This window comes from Pelodiscus sinensis, chromosome 16 (assembly GCF_052426305.1).
Source record: "Pelodiscus sinensis isolate ZL-2025 chromosome 16, ASM5242630v1, whole genome shotgun sequence".
Lineage (NCBI taxonomy): Eukaryota > Metazoa > Chordata > Testudines > Trionychidae > Pelodiscus > Pelodiscus sinensis.
The window spans coordinates 34,961,451-34,985,550 of record NC_143067.1 but is presented as its reverse complement, the minus strand read 5'-3'; the positions used below and the strand labels follow the sequence as shown (position 1 = coordinate 34,985,550).

The 24,100-nt window shown below is 41.9% G+C and overlaps 1 protein-coding gene across 1 annotated transcript in view; it reads left to right on the top strand.

Annotated features, from left to right (window-relative positions):
* SLIT3 (slit guidance ligand 3) overlaps nt 1-24,100 on the top strand; it is a 791,947-nt gene that overhangs the window by 655,117 nt on the left and 112,730 nt on the right. The window contains exons 21-24 of the mRNA XM_006115755.5: nt 1,844-1,912; nt 2,675-2,746; nt 2,928-2,999; nt 12,891-12,962. Coding sequence (XP_006115817.1) covers nt 1,844-1,912; nt 2,675-2,746; nt 2,928-2,999; nt 12,891-12,962 — 285 coding nt within the window. The remainder of the gene's footprint in view (nt 1-1,843; nt 1,913-2,674; nt 2,747-2,927; nt 3,000-12,890; nt 12,963-24,100) is intronic.

Genomic DNA, 24,100 nt, shown 5'->3' with positions numbered 1-24,100 from the left:
TGTATTTCATTACGTAATGAAATGTGTTTAAGGAGTAAGTTTGGAAGAGAGCAATATCATTCAGCCTGTATTGTGTGCGTGCATGCACATAAAGCGCCTGTTCAATGACTGGGGAATGCACTTTAGTTCATTTAATACTTAGAGGGGAAAATCTTCACATAGTGGCTGTGTCTAGACTGGCAAGTTCTTCCACAAAAGCAGCTGCTTTTGCGGAAAAACTTGCCAGCTGTCTATACTGGCCACTTGAATTTCCGCAAGAACACTGACGATCTCATGTAAGAAATCAGTGCTTCTTGCGGAAATACTATGCTGTTCCTGTTTGGACAAAAGTCCTTTTGCGCAAAAGCTTTTGAGCAAAAGGGCCAGTGTAGACAGCTCAGATTTGTTTTGCGCAAAAAAGCCCCGATCGCGAAAATGGCGATCGGGGCTTTTTTGCGCAAAAGCGCATCTAGATTGGCACGGACGCTTTTCCGCAAAAAGTGCTTTTGCGGAAAAGTGTCCGTGCCAATCTAGACGCTCTTTTCCACAAATGCTTTTAACGGAAAACTTTTCCATTAAAAGCATTTGCGGAAAATCATGCCAGTCTAGACGTAGCCCTTAAGAACATAAGAACGACCATACGGGGTCAGACCAGAGGTCCATCTAGCCCAGTATCCTATCTTCCGGCAGTGGCCAATGCCAGGTGCCACAGAGGGAATGAACAGAACAGGTAACGATCATCTGATCCTTCTCCTGTCATCCATTTCCAGGCTTTGACAAACAGAGGGTAGGGACACCGTTCCTACCCATCCTGACTAATAGCCATCTTGATATAGGGGGATTTCGATGCACATGAATGTTAGGGAAAATTGCATGCCTAAGATTGAGCATGTTCTCTGGTTTAGAGTAGAGTCTTTCATGGCTAAAAAATGGTTGTTGTGTATTTTGGTGTCATTCAGATAATATTAATAGTCCATATATACTCCTGGCCATCTACAATTTCTCTCTGTCAAACGCAATTTCTTTCTCTGCAACCTGAATTCCTGTGAACATTAGTTTTGTCTTAATAAAATATATTTTTTCAATGGTGCCGCAGTGCATACATAACCTGAAATGCAGCCTATTGTATTAAATATACCTGCTGAATGTGGGAGAGATTTAGGGAGGGATACAAAGGGGAGTTAAACAGTCAACCATGATTTGTGCCTTTGAAAATCTACCCCTATATTACTGTGGGTTTAAAAAGATTCATTTTTTAATGAAGTCTCAGATAGGAGATGCTGCAGTGAAACTTAGAAAATAATCAAATGTTTGGCTTGGTCCTGTTGGAATAAGTGAGATTCTGATGTACAAATATCACGCAATGCAACATACCACACAAGAGTTTATTTAAACACTCTGTACAGTCTGTTTGCAGTCAGAGAGCAGCAATTGTTCTAATGGGGTCAATTAGCATTTGGAATTGCTTGTAAAATCTTTAATTAAATATAACCTTATGCCAAGGGCATACCATGTGCGGGTTTTTTCCCTTCTTTCTGTAACAGTTTTCTATAGAGAGCTAAATAAGCTTTTATTTGAACTGAAGGTCAAAGATTCTTACTAGCCTCCCTTCAAATTTCTGAGCAAAACCACCAACAGGCTACCATGATGCTTAGTACTGGAGACAATGGATTTACAAAACAAATACGTTCTAGTAAAGTTTTAGTGCCATTTCAAATTTGTGATGAGTCAAAGTTACTACTAGTTACTACTTTGAGAGTTTTAATAGATCCTGCATTTCTCAGAAAATACGGATAACACAGCCGGACCTGGCTAGCATTGATATGAACATGTGTGCCTAACCATCAAAATGTACTCTTTTCAGATATCTGGAAGGAAACCATTTAACAGCTGTGCCAAAGGAACTGTCGACCTTCAGACACCTGACACTGATGTAAGAAATGCTTAGTTTTAATGCCAGCAAAATTAAATGTTTCTTTCCCCCACACGTCTTGAGTGGAGTATGGGAAATTGACATTTGAAACTAATTTCTGCCTATCATGTCAGCAGTTGTTTCCTTTAAAAGTAGATAAACCCTCTACATACTATTTGACCGTAACTGGGTGTGGCAGATTTACCTGTACCACACTGGTAGGGTTGAAAGTCAAACATCATTTTTTTATAATTAACCATTGCTCATGATATTAGAGCACTGAGAAAATGAAAGCACCTAACAAAGCTTTTTCTTTTGTTGATGTTTGAGAGGTAGAGCAGTTGTGAGTATGAGCTCAAAATAGATCCCCACAATCAGACATCATTCACCCTACTCTGCTGCGGAAGTTGCACATGTATGTGTATACAAAACACATAGAGGCTACCTGGGGAGAGGGCATTATCAGTGTGACAAATTGCAGCTCCATATGATGACATTGTGCAATTATGACTGCTCCCCTGTCCACTTATCCATCTGCCCAGAGATTTCTTTTACATCTGCTGCTTCTCAGTTGCAGTGCACTGAAAATATGCCCTAGAAGTGAGAACAAGGCTGTGGTGCCTTATAGGATTCTTCCCAGGTTGATTATAAAGGATGAAGGCAGTTGATAAGGGCTAGCTTTGAAATTGCTTACTTTGCTGCTTGACTCTGCTTCAACATTTTAAACTAACTTGTTTAAAGTCATTTGTATAATTGATGTATCTGCTGCATCTATTTCTTTAGTGACTTGAGCAACAACAGCATCAGCATGTTGGCCAATTACACCTTCATCAACATGACTCAGCTATCGACACTGTAAGTAATCACAATTCCGGCATCGGTTTTAATTGTTGTGCAGTACAGACTCAGTCGCATTAAACGAGTAACTCTCTTGTTATGTAAATCAATGGCTTTTCATGCTGCTTGTTAAGCAAATTAGTAGAAAAATAACCAAAGAAACACATAATTCTGCAGCTGAATTTTCTGATTCTCTTAGGATCCTGAGCTACAACAGACTCCGGTGTATTCCAGTCTACGCATTTAATGGACTCAAGTCGCTTCGAGTGTTGTAAGTAATACTTGTTCAATATGTCTGGGTTACAGCTTATTAGGATGCTGTTGATGACAGCAGGATATTTAATGAGCAGATGGCTTTCACTTGATTCAGTACGCCATAAATATTTTCACACAATTAGCTTCAATGTACTTGTACTTTTATTCAAGACATCCTGTACCAACTGACGCAGGTGATTGGTAAGCTATTTCATATGCAAAGGGTAGCCATATACTTTCAGTGCAAGTGCCCTTGCTTTAATATTATGGGGACAAGAATGAATAAGAAGGGAATAGCAGACAGTGTATTTGTCCATTGGAACACAGAACGGTAGCTGCCTGTGCAGAATGGAGAAGAACATCTCTCCCTTTATTCCCCTGTGGCCTATAAAAACCAATAGAACTCCAGCAAGAGTATAATTTTCTGCCTGATGCTTCAGAAGCTATAGCAGGTATCTCTTTTTTAAATCCTAGGAGTTTCTAATGACACTTGAACTTCTGTAGAGCCCTGCTGAATTTCATAGGACATTTCCTGGATGTTGTAGTGCATAGAAAGGATTATACCAGCCAGGTCTATGGCTTTGTAATGTTCTGGCATGGGAGAGCCAAATTCAGAAATGACTTCTCTCTGTCGGGCTGAGAAATGAGTGCCACCAACAGTGGTTTTCTGCTTCCATGAGGATGGGTGTAGGTTTCTGTTTCACTGTTCCCAAGGAAGGTCAGGTTGGCAAGCTGTGTGCCATTGTAGATTTGGAGGTAGCTGTCTGGTTGGCTGTGCTGTTTGCCAGGATGGATCAACTGATGAGAATCCCTCTGTGATATGAGACTCTTCAAATCAAGTTCTCACAGCTGTAATCTGCAGAATGTTCTCCTGACCTGGTACTCAGTGGAAATCAAGAAGCCGAGTAGAAAGATTCAAATAGAAGGGAAATGCTAGCAACAACCTGGTTGTGTATTTAACTTTCATATGATAATTCATCACGGTTGCTCTGTGAATTGCTGTGACAAACGAGACCCTCGCAGAATTGTTCAGATCAGAGGGACATGAGGCTCCACCACATGGTAATGATTCAAGGTTTGATTGTACAAGACAATCCGTAATTCTTCTTACCCTATTTAATGGTCTACATCTCAGCTTTATTGTTCCACCTCCTTCCTATAGCACCCAATAAAAAAATCAATATTTTTGCATTAGGGAAATTGTCTTTTGATCATATCTCATAAGAACTGTGCCTTTTGTACAGGGACGTCCATTGTCTTACATTTGCCACCACCACCAACAAACCTGCATTTATTTCTCTTTTGATCATTGTAAATTACTGATCAGACATTATAAGAATGAACGTGATGTTATATGAGAGGGTCTCAAACCATTTCATACAGACTGCCTAATATATCACCGTGGGCCATCTTCTCTCCTGCCTGTGATTGTATTACATATCTGAGGCAACCAAAGCTATTACTTACATGGAGAAGCAACATTGCACAAATATTTAATATTTGTAGCTGCTTGTAATACAGGTTAATAGTTGGGGAAAGGGTTGAGTCAGCACCATGTGAACAGCAGTATGATGTAGAAAGGAGAAACAAGCTTTCCATCTTTTTTAAATTTAGGCATCGTGGATGCAAATAAATGACATAAACCGAATGAATGTTTAGCAAAAGAAAATATTAAGAAGGAGAATTGTAATTGATATGGATTTTCTGGGGATCATCTCTCCCTATATCATCTGTGGTGCACACTACATGTTATAGAAAATATTTATGCTAGGAGATGAAACCTCAGCTCATGTTAAGCTGGTTGCACTACCGATTTTCTAGTGTCCCTCTCAGTTTGGAGAAGATACATGACTCTGATAAACAGAATAGCAATTATGTACTTCTAAGACATCCTGACTCCAGTGCTTTTTTCTATAGAGAATAATAGAAGATTTACCTAGTTTTGTTTTTCTTTATTTAAATCATTGTTCCGGGGGTGGGGCTGGGGAGGAGGGGTTCAGGATGCAGGCTGCCCTGGGGAGGGAGGACAACCCCAGCTCTCTCTCACCACAGCAACTGGAGTCAGGTGAGATGTGCCTGTCCATGGCTGCTGCAGCTGCAGTGGACATGGCTGGGGGAAGGGTGCATGACCCCTGGCTGGGAGACAGACACAAAGAGACCAACTCTCTCAAATATGAATAGTCGATTGTTAATAGCATGAAAACTAGAACTAAAAATGCGTAATCAAGGTGTTGGTCTAATGTCCTCCCAGAAATCTCCAATGATGGAGATTCCACAACCTCCCTAGGCAATTTATTCCAGTGCTTAACCACCCTGACAGGTAAGAAGCTTTTCCTAATGTCCAACCTAAACCTCCCTTGCTGCAGTTTAAGCCCATTCCCTCCTCTTTGTGACAATCTTTTTGGTCGTTGAAAGCTGTCATCAAGTTCCTTGTCCTCATGTTCCTTCTCAGGCTTCTCTTTTCCAGCCTAAACAATCCCAATTCTTTTCATGTTTTCTAGACCTTTTATCATTTTACTCTTCTCTGGACTTTTTCCAGTTTATCCATATCTTTCCTCAAATGTGGTATCTAGAACTAGACACAATACTCCAGCTGAAGCCTAATCTTCATGAAGCAGAGTAGCAGAATTACTTCTTGTGCCTTGTTTACAACACTCCTATTAATACATACTAGAATGATGTTTGCGTTTTTTGCAACAGTGTCACAATCTTGACTCATATTTAGCTTGTGATCCACCATGACCCCTAAATGTCTTTCCACAGTACTCCTTCTTGGACAGTCATTTTTCATTTTATGCGTATGCATCTGATTTTTCCTTCCTAAGTGCATTTGCACTTATTGAATTTCATCCTATTTACCGCAGACCATTTCTCCAGTTTGTCTAGATCATTTTGAATTATAATACTATCCTCCGAAGCACTTGCAACGCTTTCCAGCTTGGTACCATCCAGAAACTTTATAAGTGTACTCTCTATGCCATTATCTAAATTGCATAGATGAAGATATTGAACAGGCCCAGAACTGATCCCTGCAGAACCCCACTCATTATGCCTTTCCAGCATGCCTGTGAACTATTAAGTAACTACTCTCTGGGAACCATTATCCAACCAGGGTTTTGGTTTTTTTCAGTTTTTCTTGGCAAAATGAAAAGTGCTCCCTCTTCCCCCAAATAAAATGTGGGAGGGATATTTGGGTCAAGGAAAACTATTTGAAATGAAAGGCCATTTTGAAATCACATTTTCAACATTTTTGTTTTTATGTTAGTTTCAGCTGAAACTACTTGCCAAATTTGACTCAAATTCGCAAATAGTTCCAGTGCTGTAAAAAAATTATTTTTGGCAAATTTACTGTTCATGGAACATTTTTGCCAGGCTCTAGTTCTGATCAGACTTGTTGCTGCATCTTAATTAGTGCTTTAATGATAAAATATTATGTCATTATTCATTCCCTGGGCTATTCATTTGCAAACTTCTGCCCCAATTAAGCATTATTTATATTCAAGCTCCTGATTTTTTTACCTGGTGTGTGTTTTAATTATGCAATGTAGTAGGGCTAAAGCGAAGAAATTACGTTCTCATCCTTACTTTGGAGGCATACCTTCTTTTGTTAGAGTTGTATGCGGTTATTCCTGCATTTTAGAGTCTACGGTCACCAATTCAGACTAAAACAGGAGAGGAGAAAGGTTAGCAGTTGGACACTGGTTATTGTATGTATTTCAATCATGGTTTGATTAGTGCATTTGGAAAGGAAAAGGTGGCCTTGCAGCAAAACCACAGCCCATATGTGTTGGAGCGCCTGGGCTCTGTTTTCTGTCACAAACTTCCCACCTGAGCTGTAACTTTTCCATCTGTAGCATGGGGTTAATACTTAGCTAGATCATTGATGCTATAAGGCCTAAATCATTTGGCTCTGGATTTCAGAGCTGCAGTCCATCTCTTGACTTTGTCTGGAACTGTGGGTTTGCAGCGTCTCAAAGAATCAGTCCCTGAGTGTTTGCAGAGTGCTTTGAGATCCTTGGATGGAAGGTGATGTAGAAAAGCTAAGTACAATTATTAGGCTTCAGTCAGGAGAGGTTCCCGGTGGCTGTGGGTGGGTGCTGTTAAATGGGAAATTCTCAACTGCTGGGAAGCCATTCTTCCCACTGACATGCACCTCTGGGCATGTCTCCGTTCCCAGTTGCTGGTAACTCCAGGGGGGTTAGTAGCTGGGCTGTAATTTAATTTCAGTTTCTGCAGGTTGTGCCTGGACTGTGACACAAACAATGGGTGTCTTTTAAAAATTTAAATGCTGGCTGTTGGTTTTCTTTTGAGATCTGCTATTGCTCATCAAATCTTAAAAGAACCTCCTGCTTCAAGGGAGATAACAGTGAACCCTCTCAGTCCTGTGCATAACAACATTAGTGAAATGAAGCCCAAAAGGGAGTCTCTGTCTATGCTCTATGCATTTGGAAACCTACAGATTGATTTGATTTATTATGGCCTATAAAACTCTGGTGTCAGCTACAACTCTTGCCACATGTCATCTATGTTGTTATTAAAAATCAATTCTCCAGAGGGGAGAAAGTGCTTCCGAGTGACGGTGTGCAATCTGTTATTGTCATTTAGTATCCATGTTCTCAGGAGAACTGAAAAGAGAAGACATCAGCAAAACAATTTCCACATTTTCAGGGTTGTTGGCTGTTGTTGTTTTTTAAAGTACATGCGATATTTCATCATCTTGAGCCGTACTTGCCTCTGAAGGTAACTGGCCTCTTTGCTGCATGATTCAGTATCTTTCCAATTCCTTCTGCTTTCTTTGTATTTATTCTGTTAACAGTAAATATAAAATATGTATCTGAAAATCAGAAAACCCATGAATGAATAATTTAATTACATTTCATGTCATCTCTCTCTCTCTCTCTCTCTTCTCTTTCTCTCTGTCTGGCTGTGCTCCTCAGCTTCTCTGTCTCTTTGATAAATTTTTGCTACCCTTGTTTTCGAACCCATTATGCACTGCGTTAGATGCATGAGCAGTTCCCTTTGCCATGAATGGGGCCACTCATATTTACTGTTATGCCCCAGGGTAAGTATTTACAGAATGGCTCTAGTCATTCAATGGACTTTTACAATAGCGTAACAACTCAGTCATGAAATGAGTTACAAAATGTTCCACCCAGTTTTACATGTTCAAAACTACTGCCTTTATGGACCATTGATATATGTTGAAATCTAAACTGCATGTAAATATAGGAAAGGATGCACTGTGGGAAAGGTACGATCCCATAAATGCAGCATACAGCATGATGGTAAAACTTCTACAAGTGCTCCTCCTCTGAAACACTTTGCTTTTATATCTAGTTTATTTACTGTAGTTTAGTTGATTGGCAGCTGCACAAATTGAAATGGAAGTGTCCTGGTCACAGGTAGACTGACCTTTTACAATGATCTAAACTACATAGTTTTTTCAGAAAAAGTAGCCTTTTTCCGAAAAAACGTCACCTACCTCTAGACTGCCATTGCATTCTTTTGAAATTAAATCAAAAGAATGAGGAGGTTTTTTCAACAGCAGTAAACCTCATTTTACGAGGAAGAATGCCTTTTTTAAAAGCGCTCATTCAAAAAAAGGCGTTCTTAAACGCAAACAGGGCTTTTTCGAAAGAGAGCGTCTAGATTGCCTGAGTGCTCTCTTTCGAAAAAGCAGATCGCTTTTTCAAAAGTGTTGTTGCTATCTAGACGATCTCTTTTGAAAGAGGCTTGTAGTCTAGTTGTACCCTTAGTTTTCATTTATTTTCTTACAGGAACAGAACTAATGGGTGTGTCTGTCTGGTATTTAAAGACATAGTTGGGATCAAATTGAACCTACAATTAACAGACACACAATGAAGGGTGCTTATGATCTCCATTGATATCTGAGGGCCTTCAACGTGGATTGGTTGCTGTGGGAGTCCTCACATCCAGGCCTTACAGTAGCTGATGAGCACCTGATAGGATCAGGCATTTACAAGTTGAACTCAATTTTCATTTAAATATTTGCAAAAGAAGAAGGGTTAAGACAACACAAGCCATCAGTGTAAATTATCCATTCCCACTGCACCGTTGCTTGCAAATTAGGCAACCCCATTTGTGGATTACTAAAAATAATGGCGGAAATGAGAAATGTAACATTGTAGTGAGTTCATTTTAATGGTAACCAATTCCAGGCCATTATATCCACTTCTGTCTTCTGGGCACATAATAAGCAGGCCCAATCGTGTAGTCCGTATGCCAGTAATAATATTTCCTGTGTAAGGGCCACAGGTAAGGCCCAGTGAGTTGCTTGGGTTTAGCGGTGTTAATAAGTGTCCTCTGTCTGGAGATTGTGTATTGTACTGCTCCTCCTTCCAACTGAGGTGAATCGCTTGGCAATTCACCCAGAGTTGTCAGTGCCACAAGTTACTCTTGATAGGTCAAACACTTAACAGGATTCTTCAGGGTCAAAGTAGAGAGAACACAAGGCTTTCGGGGTAGGAGTGCTCAAAGCAGCAGAGACTGCTCATCCAAGAAATCTGCACAGCTTTCTATGGATGAGTTTTCTGTTGCAAATCTCTGCAAGATTGTCACTAGTGCTGCTCCTTGTCCATACACACTCTGAGGATAGGACGATGGCAGTTAGACTGTCTACCCTCACTGGGCCCAAATGCCCACTGCACTACCAGGAACCTCACTGGTTCAGAGAAGTGTGTGTTCTTCAATTGTCAGTTTGGCCTTAGTTCAGCTGAGTGTGCACTGGTGAGGTGACACTGTAACGTTGTAATTCACTAGTTTAAATTCTAGTGCATATTGCAGTGGGACTAGTGCACAGGAAGGGACATGACATTAAAAGAAGACTCAGCGCCAGAGATGTCTTTTGGATTAAATTAGAATGACCGCCTTCTATTTAAAGGCCTAGATAGGTTTTTTCAGTGATAAATATTACAGCTTAAGTTCACCTGCCACATTGTGAGTATCTATAATGCTGCCAGAGGCAATAGTAGTAAGTGTCATTGTATGCCATAAATGCCAGAATAAATTAGAGGAGAATGACTCTCATAAAGAATTATAAAATACACACACACCAGTTTTCTATTCTCCATGCTGCTGCAGCAGATTAGAACATCACTATTTTTGACATCCGTGAAAGGCAGACGCAGTCTGTCATCAAGGAAGGGTTTCATGACTGCTCCAGACTAAGCTCCCTTCTTTAACTGATATGGACCACAGGAGAACTGCAAAATACATAAAATCTTGTGTTAAAATGCTCTGATGCCCTCTCCACTCCTCCTTCCTCTGTGAACAATATCTTACTGACTTTTTATAGGAAGAGATTTATACAATCTGGTGTGTTCTCCCTACATTTCTGCAGTGATGACTTTTGAGAATTTCTGTCTGAAAATATGAAATTTTTTAGTCTGTCTGTAGGTTGACAGGTAGCCCATAAATTGTGTAAGACCAATAAAGTCCAAATTGTGACTCGTGCGGGGAGATGCATTTTACTCAGTGGGCTGCTTGGTATCAGCTCCAGTGTGTGTGCATTGCGAATGCCACTGTATAAATCCATGGTACACCCACACTTTGAATACCGCATGCAATATAAAGTCTATCTCAACTCAAAAAAAGATGTATTAGATTTTGGAAGAGTACAGAGAAGGGCAATAAAAATTAATAGTGGTACAGAACAACTTCCATATAAGAAGATTTTTAAGAGACAGGAACCATTCAGTTTAGAAAAGAGATGACAAAAGGGTATATGAAAAAAATCTATCAAAGCAGTAATAGTGTGGAGAAAATGAAGAGGGAAGTGTTATTTTCTCCTTCACATAATACAAGAATCAGGTGTCACCCAATAAAATTAGTAGGCAACAGGTTTAAAATAAACATAAGAAACAACTTCTTCACACAGTGTAGTCAACTGGTGAAGTTCATTGCTAGGAGATATGAAAGCCAACACTATAACAGGGTTTAAAAAAAGGACTAGTGAAGTTCATGGTGGATTGGTCCGTCAATTGCTAATAACTATGTGGACACAACCGCATGTGCTGGATATCCCTAAACCTCTGACTGGCGGAAGATAAGGCTGGAGGACTGGATGGATCACTCAGTAAATTGTACTGTTCTGTTTATTCCTTTGGAAGCATCTGACGCTACCATTTTCAGAAGACATGAAAAGGGTTAGATGGACCTGTGTTCTGAGCCAGTTTAGCTGTTCTTATATTCCTCCCCGTAGTCTGATGCGCTCATTTTTTGAGCCACCTCATTCAATTTGATTATAATCTCCTTGGTGCAAGAAGTGCATTTTTGTTTCTTTGTAGAGCACTATTATCCCTCAATCCAGATAGTGGCATTCAGTTACTATTGCAACACAATCTGTATACATTTAAAGAAAAGACATGCTGTTATGCTAGCACCTTTCAAATAATGTATTCCACATATTATAAGAAATATTCTTCTTCATATAAATAAACAGAATCCAGTTCTTGGAGGAGAGAATAAAATGCCTTTATAGGTGGTTTGTGAAAGTAGGAAAGATTGTGCTTATCAGAGAATCATAGGGCTGGAAGAGACCTCAGGAAGTCATTGAGTCCAACCCTCTGCTAAAAGCAGGACCAATCCCAACTAAATCATCCCAGCCAGAGCTTTCTCAAACTGGGACTTAAAACCTTCTAGGGATGGAGATTCCACCACCTCTCATTCCAGTACTTCCCCACCCTCCTAGTGAAATAGTTTTTCCTAATATCCATCCTAGACCTCCCCCACTGTAACTTGAGACCATTGCTCCTCGTTCTGCCATCCGTCTCTCCTGACAACAGCCTCTCTCCATCCTCTTTGGAACCTCCCCTCAGGTAGTTGAAGGCTGCTATCAAATCCCCCCTCACTCTTCTGTAGACTAAATAAGCTCAAATCCCTCAGTCTCCTTATAAATCATTTACTCCAGCCCCCTAATCATTTTGGTTGCCCTCCACTGGAATCTCTCCAATGCATTCATATCCTTTCTATAATAGCAGTTGGGGGCTCAAAATTGGATGTAATACTCCAGATGTGGCCTCACCAGTACTGAATAAAGAGGAATAATCACCACTAGATCTGCTGGCAATGCTCCTCCTAATGCACCCTACTATGCCATTAGCCTTCTTGACTACAAGGCCCCTCTGTTGACTCTTATCCAGCTTCGCATCCACTGTAATCCCCAGGTCCTTTTCTTCTGAACTGCTGCTTAACCAGTTGGTCTCCAGCCTGTAGCAGTGTTTGGGAGTCTTCCATCCTCGTTGAACCTCATCAGATTTCTTTTGGCCCAATCCTCCAACTTATCTAAGTCACTACAGACTCATTGAGCCCGACGATCTAGCCAGCTTTCTGTCCACCTAACAGCCCGTTTATCGAAGCCATACTTCTTTAAATCCAATCCATACTTCTTTATACTCTCTTCTTATGCTCTGCTTATTCTCCAGAGGTGCTGATTTCCATGTTAAATGTGGACAGGCTCTTCTATGCACATAGACTATCGCTCCCTCCTGGAGTCCCACCGTAGTCCGTGTTTAATTTCATCTTTCACATCCCCTCTTTTCCTTTGTTTTATTTGCATTTTCAGCTAATGTGACGCTGCAACAGTACGTATGTCTGTGACAGGGAGGAAAAGATGCTTTCCTGTTTTTCTGTTTGAATGATTAAAAAAGCAAGCAGGACATCTTTTACGATAAAATTAACTATTACAATTTTTAACTGCAGATAAAGTTATTTATAGAATCCTTGTATAAAGGCACAAATAACAAAGCACGGATTCTAGTGGATTATGAAGCTAGTACAGTATCTACATAGGGGTTAAATATTGATTCCAAAGCTAGCTAACGATTCATAATTTGGGGTGGAGCATGACAATGCTGAGTTCTAATGTCTTGTTCTTTCTCTGCTGTAGAACTCTTCACGGTAATGATATTTCCAGTGTCCCTGAAGGTTCTTTTAATGACCTCGTGTCCCTTTCACATCTGTAAGTACCCTGGCTCGGAATTAATGTTTTTGACTGTTATTTTACTAACACAATGTAGGTTACTCTGCTAATCTAGTTCTAAGCCATTCTGAGTTGTGCCCATTTTCTGTCTGCATTCTACTGTCTTTTTTCAGATAATGTCTGTTACAATTAAATAAAATAAATGATGCAACTGCTTATCATTGAAAAAAAAAACCTTGGGAAAACAACTGAATGAATAATATGATTAATAATATGAATAATAAAACTCTTTTATGGTATTTGTGCTAACACGCAGCCATCTAGCTCTCTGCATGTGATTTTTAGAGCAGGATGGTCCAGAAGCCTGAGTGTGAGGCAGGAAGCCACCCGCCAAGAACAAGTATTAAGTAACTTGTGTGTGGATTCTGGGCATAATAAGTATCATATGGTTTAAATACTGGATTTTTGTCAGTATAGGATCTTGCATATGAATTCATAATTCACATATATTAATAGTGAACTTTTTGTGTATTTCATTCCACATATACATATGAAAATATGTTCAGAAATAACATACTATCTGTGTATATGAAAAATAACATACTGTCTGTGTCTATTTATTTTTTTCCATCACTTTCTTCCTTTCCTTATGGTCTTGGACCAATCGCTCACCTAGAGATGGATGAAAATTGGTAAAATTTAATCTGTCTTCTTTTACTTTTGATTTGTAAGCTCTGGTCTACACTAGGGAGTTATTTCAAAATAACAAGCAGAACATCCACACTACCAGTCCCGTTATTTTGAAATAACAAGCTGGTTATTTTGAAATCTGCACTCCAGTTTTAGAAATTGCATGTTCTCGGGCAAGCATAACTGTTATATTGAAGAAGCGTTAGTGTGGATGCTCTAGTGCTGCTAATGAAATAATTGGCCTCCAGAGGCCTCTCGCAGCTGTACATGTTGCTAGTCTGGCCACACCTGCCAGCTCCACTACTCCCCTTCTCCTGCAGAGCTTAAAACAGCAGTCTGTAAGAGAAGGGCTTGTGGCATGTGGCTAGCTTGGCAAGCCTTGTGCCATACAGCAGGAGCCAACAGAGCCATGGCAGACCCCAACACTACCTCTGAGCCTCCCAAGGCTGTCAGCGCTCCTGCAACATCCTTGGCTACCACGGGCCAGGGCCTCAGGAGAGCTTCAGCCTGGACTGGTATGGAGATCCTGGACCTCACCGAGGTCTGTGGAGAGGAGACCAGCCTCCAGGATCTCTGCACCAGATGGCGGAATGCTGACATCTATGGCTGGATTCCTGCCACATGGCTGACAAAGGCCACATGCCTGGACCCTCAACCAGGTCTGGATGAAGATAAAAGCGCTCATACAGGGCTACAAGGCCAGGACAGAACAGACTCTCCAGGGTGGCACCACACACATGCCGCTACTACGAACTGCTTGATACCATCCTTGGAGGGGGTCCAATCACCTCCCCCAATCGTCATTGAGTCCAGCAAGGACACACCCAGTGTCAGCCTCCCCAAGGGCAGGGTTATGGATGAGGAGGAGGAAGAGGCCAACCAGGCGACCATGCCCACCAGGCGGGAACTGCTGCTCACCCTGGAGCCAGTTCTCCCCTCCCAGGATGTCTCTCAGGCTTCAGACAGTCCCCCACCTCCGACACCATCTTCTTGACTCCGCAGGAGGAAACACACTCAGGAGGACCTAATGAGGAGCAAATGGCCTCTGGTCCAGTCTGGTCATCATGCTGCAGGAGCAGCATGTGGGCAGTCTGGATGAACTGCGCCATGAGGCGCAGCTTGAGGCCTGTGAGCCTGGGACTGCTTTGCTGCAGCTCCCGCTCCATGTTGTGAGTGCTGTGGTATCCGCAAGAGCACACTGTGTCCCTTTTATGTCCCGCAAGGAGAGAGGCAGCGGAGGGGTGGATTTTGATCTTAGGGTTGTTATTTCGATCTTATTTATTTCAAAATTATTTCCTAGTGTAGACATGCTCTAAGGCTCTGAACATATTCCTGTGATTTGGTTTCAGGCCAGATCCATAGTTCAGCTGCAGTTCAGGCTTGAGTGTTCAAATACCTTTCAAACAAGTTTCTTGAAATTTCCATTTCTCAGGTTGGGAGGTAGCATGAACGAAGGAGTAAGGCATCAGACTGGCATGTCCTGGCAGCTAGGAGACTGGGCAATATTTAAAATGCATATTCACATTGACAGAAATATTTGGCAAATTTTTGATAAATTTGCCAAATGGTTTTGATGATACAAATACAAGAATCCAAAAAGATTGAAATGTTTTGATCTTTTTTAAATGAAATGCCTCTAAAATGTTTTGTTTCAAAGTGTCCTTCAATTTTATTTGTTTTTAATTAAGCTCTAACTTGAAATGAATGGTTTCATGGATCTGAAACAACAAACAACTTTTTTTTTCTCAGAAGTACCAATGAACCAAAACATTCATTGTTTGCTCAGTTCTAGAGGGATGGTGATACTTACTACATTCTAAACTCAGAACTCCGGTCATCTGAAGAAGTGGGCTGTGCCCACGAAAGCTCATGATACCATCTTCATGTTTTGTTAGTCTAAAAAGTGCTACTAGAACTTTTGTTGTTTTTTTAAGTTTATCCTGTACAGACTAACTTGGCTACCCGCTGAAGCTTCTAAAAGTTACTAGTTGGGACAAAATCTCATATGAACAATTCAAGGGATTTCAACTCAATTTTATATGAATTTGAACTTGAGCTTCAGCCTTAATTCAGCTTCAGATACAAATGTCGGACTCTAGCCTGTACCTAAGCTAGATAAATGGGCAAATATTTGTTAAACACAAAATGTATTTTACACTGTGTTTATAGTACAGTAAATTCATAGGGATGAATTCAGGCTCAATGTAAGTGGGAATGTACCAAATTCCTTTGTCTGTACTTGAAAATGCAATGACACCTTCCAAATAGAGGAGGCGGACATCTAAGGATATATTTAGAACTGAAGTTATAAACATGTCATGTGCCATTTTGGGGTTTTCCTCAGAGTTTACATTAAACAAAGTGCAGACAGTTTCCCTAGATAATCTGTTTACCCCAAAGAATCATAAAATCCCCTTTGGCCCAGCACAGTCACTGCAGCCCTCTGTTGAAGGCATGTGCTGCCAGCAGTGTAAAGTACACAATGCTCAAATGAATGGCAGTAAGTAGGGACCATAAACAAATTAAGACTTGTCTAGGGTATAATTTGCTCAATGAACAATTAAGTTCTACTGCACAATTTTCTCTGCTGTTTCTTTGAAGTAGCATTTTATTTCTGTAGCTCTAGGAAAGAGTGCCTTAGACAGAGTTCAAGAAGTTGAGTTCACCAGTAGGGCTGAGAGAAATTTAAAATAATGTATTTTATTAACATTGACATATCTTTCTGGGGTTCACATATCTCTGAGAGAGACCGTAGCTGTGGCATTTTTTAAAAAAAGAACAAAATACTGCCATGCATTAATTGCATATATCTTCTGAGTACATAAAATGTTATATATGAGACACACTTTCACTGCTGGTCGTGTGAATCCATAGTAAAAGGATGGACCTATAATGTGCTGCTATTCCTAGGGTCAGAGGAGATTCTGAGTGTTGAGACATTGAACAGTTTTAGCCTGGGCAGAACTGTTAGTGTGGCCATGAAGCTCACTTACAAGTTATGATGGCTCAAACAGACCATTGTACAAAGGTACAATTCTCCAGTATAGCCAAAATTATTCTCTTCTTTGGGCAATGCCATTTTCAACAGATGCAGCTGTAATATTGTTTGGAATTGGAAATGTAAACATTCAGATCTGGACTACTCTAATCTATTTTCCAAAGCTGCTCAAAATGCAGGGAAAGATTTTCACTGCAATGGCTTTCTTTTAAGATAACTTTTTAAATAGAATTTTCGGGGACTGTATCTTCATAGAGACATTATGGTTTGTCTATGGAATGCACGCTTGTTTTGTATAGGACCTGTGCCAGTGTACTTTGACAATCCTAAATACTCTCCAACTGAAGCTGTGTCTTCACTGCCAAATTTATCAGGTTTTTTTCTGTTATCATGATAAAAAAGCCTGAGCTCTTTCTTCACTAATCTAGAGATGGGAGAGGTTAACCGGTGGGGGCTGGAGCAGCTCCCGACTTGCCATTGGCAGAGAGCTACTCCAGCCCTATGGTGAGCCCAGGCTCTCCTCAGCCCCTTTCATCAATTAACAGGTTAAACATAATGTTTAACGGGATAACCTGCTAAATGAGATTTTAGGTCTCTACACTAATCCCCCATACTAGTGTTTTAAAAAGGCTCCACATTTGCTAGGGGAGCAACCTTAAAGTTGGCCATGGAAACTTGAGAACGCCCATGAATTCATTCAATGCCTATGCATCATGCTACTGACATCCAAAACTACCAGAGCCAATCGACTACCAGGTACCAATCCCTGGTAGGGCTTGACTTGATCCTTTATCAAAAACCTGGTAAAAGAGACATTATTAAAAATTTGTCTGAGACGTATATGCTCTACATAAACTATTCAGATTCGCGTCCCTATCAATTTGTGTTTTGTTTTCTCAAGCTCATGTTAGCTATCTATAAAAATAAACTATGACCTCCATTATGCTCTCTTTCTCAGTTCATCTCATCTGTAGTTATTTTAATTGCCCTTCAATGAGAAATATACAAGTCTGGGAGGAAAAAACCCCCAGCCCTTCATTGTAAAGACCCTTAGGCTATGTCTATACTACAGGGTTTTTGCGCAAAAACCCATTGAACATCCTCACCCCAAGCACATTTTTGCTCAAGAAAATATACAGTAAAATGGCAGAACAGAGGGCTTTTTGCAGTGCAGGTATACCTCTTTCTATGAGGAATAACTCCTTTTTGCACAAGAGTTCTTGCACAAAAAGGTGTGTGTGGATGCTCCACAAGGGTTTCTTGTGCAAAAAGAGCCTATCAGAAAAAGCACTGGTGCTCTGATGGCCATTCTGTTAATGACCATCAGAACTTTCTTGCGCAAGAGCATCCATGCAGTGTGGACTCTCTCTTGTGCAAAAGTGCATCGCTTTTGCGATGCACTTTTGTAGTGTGGACACGCTTTTGCACAAAAAATTTTGCGGAAGATCTCTTTCACAAAAAGCGTCTTGCACAAAAACCCTGCAGTGTAGACAAAGCATTAGTGATGCATAACAGTCTGAGATGATAAAAGGAATGGTTTACTGTATTGAACAAAGAAATAAAAGGAGAATTGAGTGGAAATAAGCATGCTGCAGTACATAACAATTACAGGAAACTAAAAATATATACTCCATAACATATACAGCTTGTGGAACAGAATCATTCCTAATATTTATACAGCAGCTTCATCTTCAGGCTGCATTAGAAAGATGAATTAAGCTAGATGTATCAAGGGTCATTTTGTGCTTCCGGTCTCACCTAGTGTGTGTTGAGGTTTGTTCAGTGTTAAATGTTTCACAGTAATTTTGAGATGAACTTTGAAATGTAGGGCTTTGTTTAGCATTGCTAAAGTGGGCCAACTCATTGCAGGTAGGTCAAAAGGTCATTCCTGGCGTCTTTCCATTGTAAGCAATGGAGCTACAAAAAGGGCTGGATGGGGGGGGGTGGAGTTTGGCATTGCTGCTGTGCAGATTTAATTGTGATGAATGAGCCCTGGCTAGAGTTGAACCCATGAACTCTACAGTTGAGTCTGCCTAGGGCACAGTTGTTTCATTAGTCACTCCCATAGAGATGTAGCAACAAATTTAGTGGGGTTTCCTTTCTTAATATCCTGTCTGAACGTTTTATCCAAAAGAAGTTTGAGTTCAAAACTTTCTTTTAAAAAATGATTTGTAGCCTGATTCATAGGGTAAAGCTAAAATTCCAAAACACAATTTGCATCATTGCTGTAATAATTCTTTCCAAGTCAAAATCTCTGTAGATTTTTGATGCTTTGAATTATCTAGATGAGTTTACAGGGTTGTAGTCACATGACTGCTTATTAAAGTAAGACAGATACATGGCTAAAACCCTACACTGCTTTCAAATAAAAAGTAACTCGGATGTCTAATGTGCATTTCTTCAAAGGTAATTTTTTTAAACTGCCTTTTGGTCAAATGCTCATGTTTTGGCTGGAAATTCCAGGTGTTTAAGAGAGTTGGACAAACAATGCCTGCTAAACATCAAACAGGGCTATGCAGCACTTTAAAGACTAACAAGATGGTTTATTAGGTGATGAGCCTTCGTGGGACAGACCCACTTCCTCAGATCAAGCACCTACAACTGTTAGGCTTCATTGAAAACCCCTGTCTCTACCAGGATTTTGTTTTCTTTCTTTCCTCCTGCTACTAATGGTGAGGTAGAGGAGCTCCAGGGCCTGGCTTGATGTCATTGTTTCTGTTCATGTGGGTCTTGCCTCCAACATCAATGAGTTTCTTTTGTATGTGCTGCAACCTCTTTGAAATGGAAAAATAGATTGCAGTTCTTTCACAGTTCACACAGAGGGGCTGTGTCTACATTGGCACCCCTTTCTGGAAAAGGGATGCTAATGAGACCAGTCAGAATTGCAAATGCCGCGGGGGATTTAAATATCCCCTGCGGCATTTGCATGAACATGGCTGCCGCTTTTTTCCGGCTCGGGGTTTTGCCGGAGAAAAGCGCCAGTGTAGACGGGATCTTGCGGAAAATAAACCCTTTTCCGGAAGATCCCTTATTCCTACTTGAAAGTAAACCCTTTTCCGCAAGATCCCTTATTCCTACTTGAAAGTAGGAATAAGAGATCTTCCGGAAAAGGGCTTATTTTCCGCAAGATCCCGTCTAGACTGGTGCTTTCTCCAGCAAAACCCAGAGCCGGAAAAAAGCGGCAGCCATGTTCATGCAAATGCCGCGGGGGATATTTAAATCCCCTGTGGCTTTTGCAATTCCGACTGGTCTCATTAGCATCCCTTTTCCGGAAAGGGGTGCCAATGTAGACACAGCCCAGTAGTTTAGGAGGGACTCAGAGCAGCTCATGGACGAGGCTATTGTTAAAAGTCTGCTAGCAAATGGAGGCGTGAGTTGGGATGATTTCCCTGCCTCTGATGGAGTTATTCCTAAATCATCCCAGCCAGCAGGCTGCCGACAGGACAGTTGCCCTGGGGCCTGGTGATGCAAAAGGGCCCGGGGCTCCCAGCTGCTGCTGCTACCGCAAGAGCAGAAACAGCCGGCACCCCGAGCCCTTTCAGTTGCTTTGGAGTGCTGTGTGATGCACTCTGGATGGTTCTAAGGGCTACCTGTGGAGAGGGGGGAGGGCATCATGGCACACTCCAGGCAGCGTTGAGGGCTGGCTGGTCCAGCCCCGCCCCTTTGGCCCAAGCCCTGCCCCTTCCGGGAGTGCTGAGCTCCTGTCAGCCCCCTTGCTGGCCAGAGATGACCTATTCATCGCCTCTTTCTGAAGAAACATGTTTTGCCTTTGGTTTGGATCAGGTTGCCCTGAACAACTAGTATTGTAAAAAAATGTCTGAGGGGAGTATACCCCAGGGCAGGGGGTTTCAAACTCAGGGTCGCAGTTTGTAAGGGCAAGACACTAACTGGCTGCCAAACGCTTTGTTTATCTGTGCCTCCATAGGTACGGGCGATCGCAGCTCCCATTGGCCAGGGATCACCAATCCCGGCCAATGGGAGCTGCAGGAAGTGGTGTCCTGGTCCACAGGTAAACAAAGCATCTCCTGGCCAGCAAGCGGCTTCCCTTTTAAGCTGCAACCCAGAGTTTGAAAACCCCTGCCCTGGCACAATGGGCCTCAACCAGGAGTATGCGTACCCTTAGCACAGGGCTGGGCAATAATTTTTTGCTGAGGGCCACTTCAGAAATTTTTGAAGTGCTCCTGGACCACACCAGAAGGAGTGTGGCCTCAAGCAGAAGGGGCGGGGTCAATATACTTCTCTGCTTCCCCTCCCACAGACCATGATTGGTCTGGGGGTGGGGGATTGCCTTTCCCCACCCCCACCCACAGGTTCCCCCCAGGCTCCCATGCCCCTAGCGGTGGGAGGAGACTTTGTGTGTTCCCCCTCCCCAGGCCAATCAGGGCTTGGGGGCGGGGGAGCACACAAAGCCTCCTCCCACCCTAACAGGAGCGTGTGGCGCTTCTAAGAGCAGGGCAGGGGCAGGGCAGAGGAAATTTTGTGCGCTCCCCCCTGCACCCAAGCCCTGATTGGCTGAGGGTGGGGGAGTGGCAGGGCCTCCGCGGGCCAGATCAACCCACCTGGCGGGCTGGATCCGACCCACAGAGGCACTTTTACCCACTCCTGCCCTAGCAGGTACAGAGGATACAGTAACTCATCTGGGTATTTGCCTAATTTTACAACCAGCTACATGAAAGGCTCTAGTGAAGTCAGTGCAAACTAAAGTTGCATATAATGACTTGTTTATGCTCCTCCAGCTTGTCAGCCTTGCTGGCTTTGCTGGGAGGCTCCCAGAATTGGGCTTTATCTCCTGGAGGCTCCTGACACCGGACTGGGAGATCAGCTGCTAAAAGTCTAGTGGTGCAGTGGGGGGCTACATCAGACTCCCTGCCTGCCCTGGCCCCATTTCCCTCCCAAGGGCGCTTGGCGCATCTCTGCCTGGCCCCCAGGTAAGGGGGAGGGGAGTGTACATGTGCTGCCTTGCCCTGAGCAACAAATCTGCTGCTCCCATTGGCTGGGAACGCTGCTGAAGGGGAGCTGTGGCAGGTGGTTGCAGTCAGCACACAGAGCCATTTGGCAGATGGGTGGGCTGCTTCCGGGAGCAGCATGGGGCCAGGGGAGGCAGAGAGCCTGCCTGAGCCCCACTGCACTGCTAACTAAGTGCCACCTGGCCAGAGCCCAGATCCCAATCCTCTCCCATGCCCCAGGCCTCGGCCTCAGCCCTGAGCCCCCTTCCAGCTCCAGCACAACCTCCCCTACCCAAAACCCTCCTAGATCCCAACCCAGAGCCTCCTCTCACGCTCAGACTCCCTCGCACAACCCACACCCCATCCCTAAACCCCTGCCACAGGCTCAGCCCAGTGCTCAGAGCCTGCACCCCATCCCCCACTTCCCCACTGTGAAAGTGAGTGAGAGAGTGAGTGAGTGACAGGGAGGGGGAATGGAGGGGCTGTGGAAGGGGCCTCAGGGAAGGGTCACGGGTAGGGGCTGAGTGGTTAGCTGATCAGCAACCCTGCTGCTAGACGTGCTATACACTGGAATGTAAGTGCAATCGTTCTATTTAAATTGATTGATACTTATATGGTCAAAATGAGAAACTCAACCATTTTCAGTCCTAGCGGGTTGTGACACATTTCTATTTTTATGACTGGATTTGTAAGAAAGTAGTTTTAAAGTGAGGTGAAATGTGGGGTACACGAGACAATCAGACTCCTGGGGTACAGTAGTCTGCAAAGGGTAAGAGGCACTGGTTTAGCCCAGGACTTTTTTGCAGACCTGAGTCCCTCTACATGTTATCCAAGCTAAGCACACTATTGTTTTAGTTTGTTGGATTCCTTTATCTTGGTTTTTCTGAGAGCAAAATATAAATATGCCCAGCAAAGTGCAACTTAATATCAATTTGTTTTCCTGGAAGTGCTGCCTCCTTCCTAGATTATAGGTCTGACCAGTTTGGAGAACAAACCAATAGATTCTCCCATCTTGTGCTTGTCATTAACTGCTACATGGGATTTATCCAAAGCCAAGGGGAAATATATTGGGTTGAGCTCCTTGTTTAAATAAAGTTACAAATCTGAGACACAGAATTTAAGTGTCTTGCCCAGGATCATACAGTGTATCACTGAGAAAGAGGGAAACAAAACCTGGTCTCCAAATGCCAACAAAGATGTTTTAAATATAGTTGGCAGCAGTCCATAGATAACTTTAACACTCTCAAATATAGCAGGCTGTGAGGCATAGTGGATTAGTTCACTAACCATCTAAGTCTGGGAACCTTTATTAAAGTCTGACTTGGGTTACAGCCTTAAAATAGGTTTCAGCATCACAAGCTAGTTCAGTTTTCTCATGTGTGCCGTTCGCATCACCCGACTGCCACACACAGACTTAGTAGGAACTGTTTGCCTGGCTGGAATGAAAGCAATGTCATCTTTCAAAAAATGAGGTGCAATTCCAGAGCTTTGGGGAACCCTCATTAATGTGGCTGTCCAGTCCCTCTTTTTTTAAGGCAATATTCACTATACATTTTTATCAGAGCCAAAGAAGAGCAGACATCTTTTTAGAAAATGGTCAGGACAATTAATCTGTTTCTCATATGGAGATGATATTCCTTTTTTTCAGCTTGTTGCCTGGATATATCTTTGCTTCAAATTTTGCAGGTTTTTATGTAAAAAGTTACTTTTAGCAGATTTAGATTATATTTCACTTTCCTGATCGAACAGGAAATCTGCTATTTATTTTTTATGCCTTTTCATAGTAGTTTGAAAAACAGAAATGTAACATGCCTGATATTACCCACCTCTACAGTTTTAAAAATACAGACCAAAACTTAGTTAAAAAAAGGAGGGGGGTGTCTTTCATGAATACATTTTTACAACTTTAGACTGTAATTCAGGGAAATAGCCCTTTCCAGGAAGAATTCTCAAGTTTGTGCTTAAGTCCATTAAAATTCTTTGTTTTGATCTAACTGCTCATGTAGTGTTTTTACTGTCCCAATTGGCTCAGCACATATGCATTTTCCCAAGATAAATAGATGTTCAAAATTAAAACTTGGTTTCTGCAAAAATTTCTGCATGTAACTTTCAAAGTCGCCTCCTGTTAACATTTGCCAGTAAAACTTAATCTGTTGAGTGTTTGTGTTAAGCAAACAAAAATGGGCATGAGCATGACTGAAACAGGGAAGCATTTAAAAACTGAAATCATTCACAGAACTGTTACATTATTTGCTGATATCCATCAATAATTCACTCATCCTATCCTGAAAAATCCTGGTTTATTTAAATGAAGGTTTCTCGGACAGAAAATGTTTGTTCACTGTTAACCTGAATCTGAAAACTCTTAATCATGAGTGTAGTACTACTGCCTGCAATGATGCTACTTCTGTTTAAAAAAAAAAAGTCATAGAAATTATAACTGACAGACAGACAGCTCAAACTTGTAATAGTTTCATTCAGGCCATAGAGTTGAAATAAGCAAACAAGCCACTCCTGCATTTTGTCACATCAAAATAGCAAAA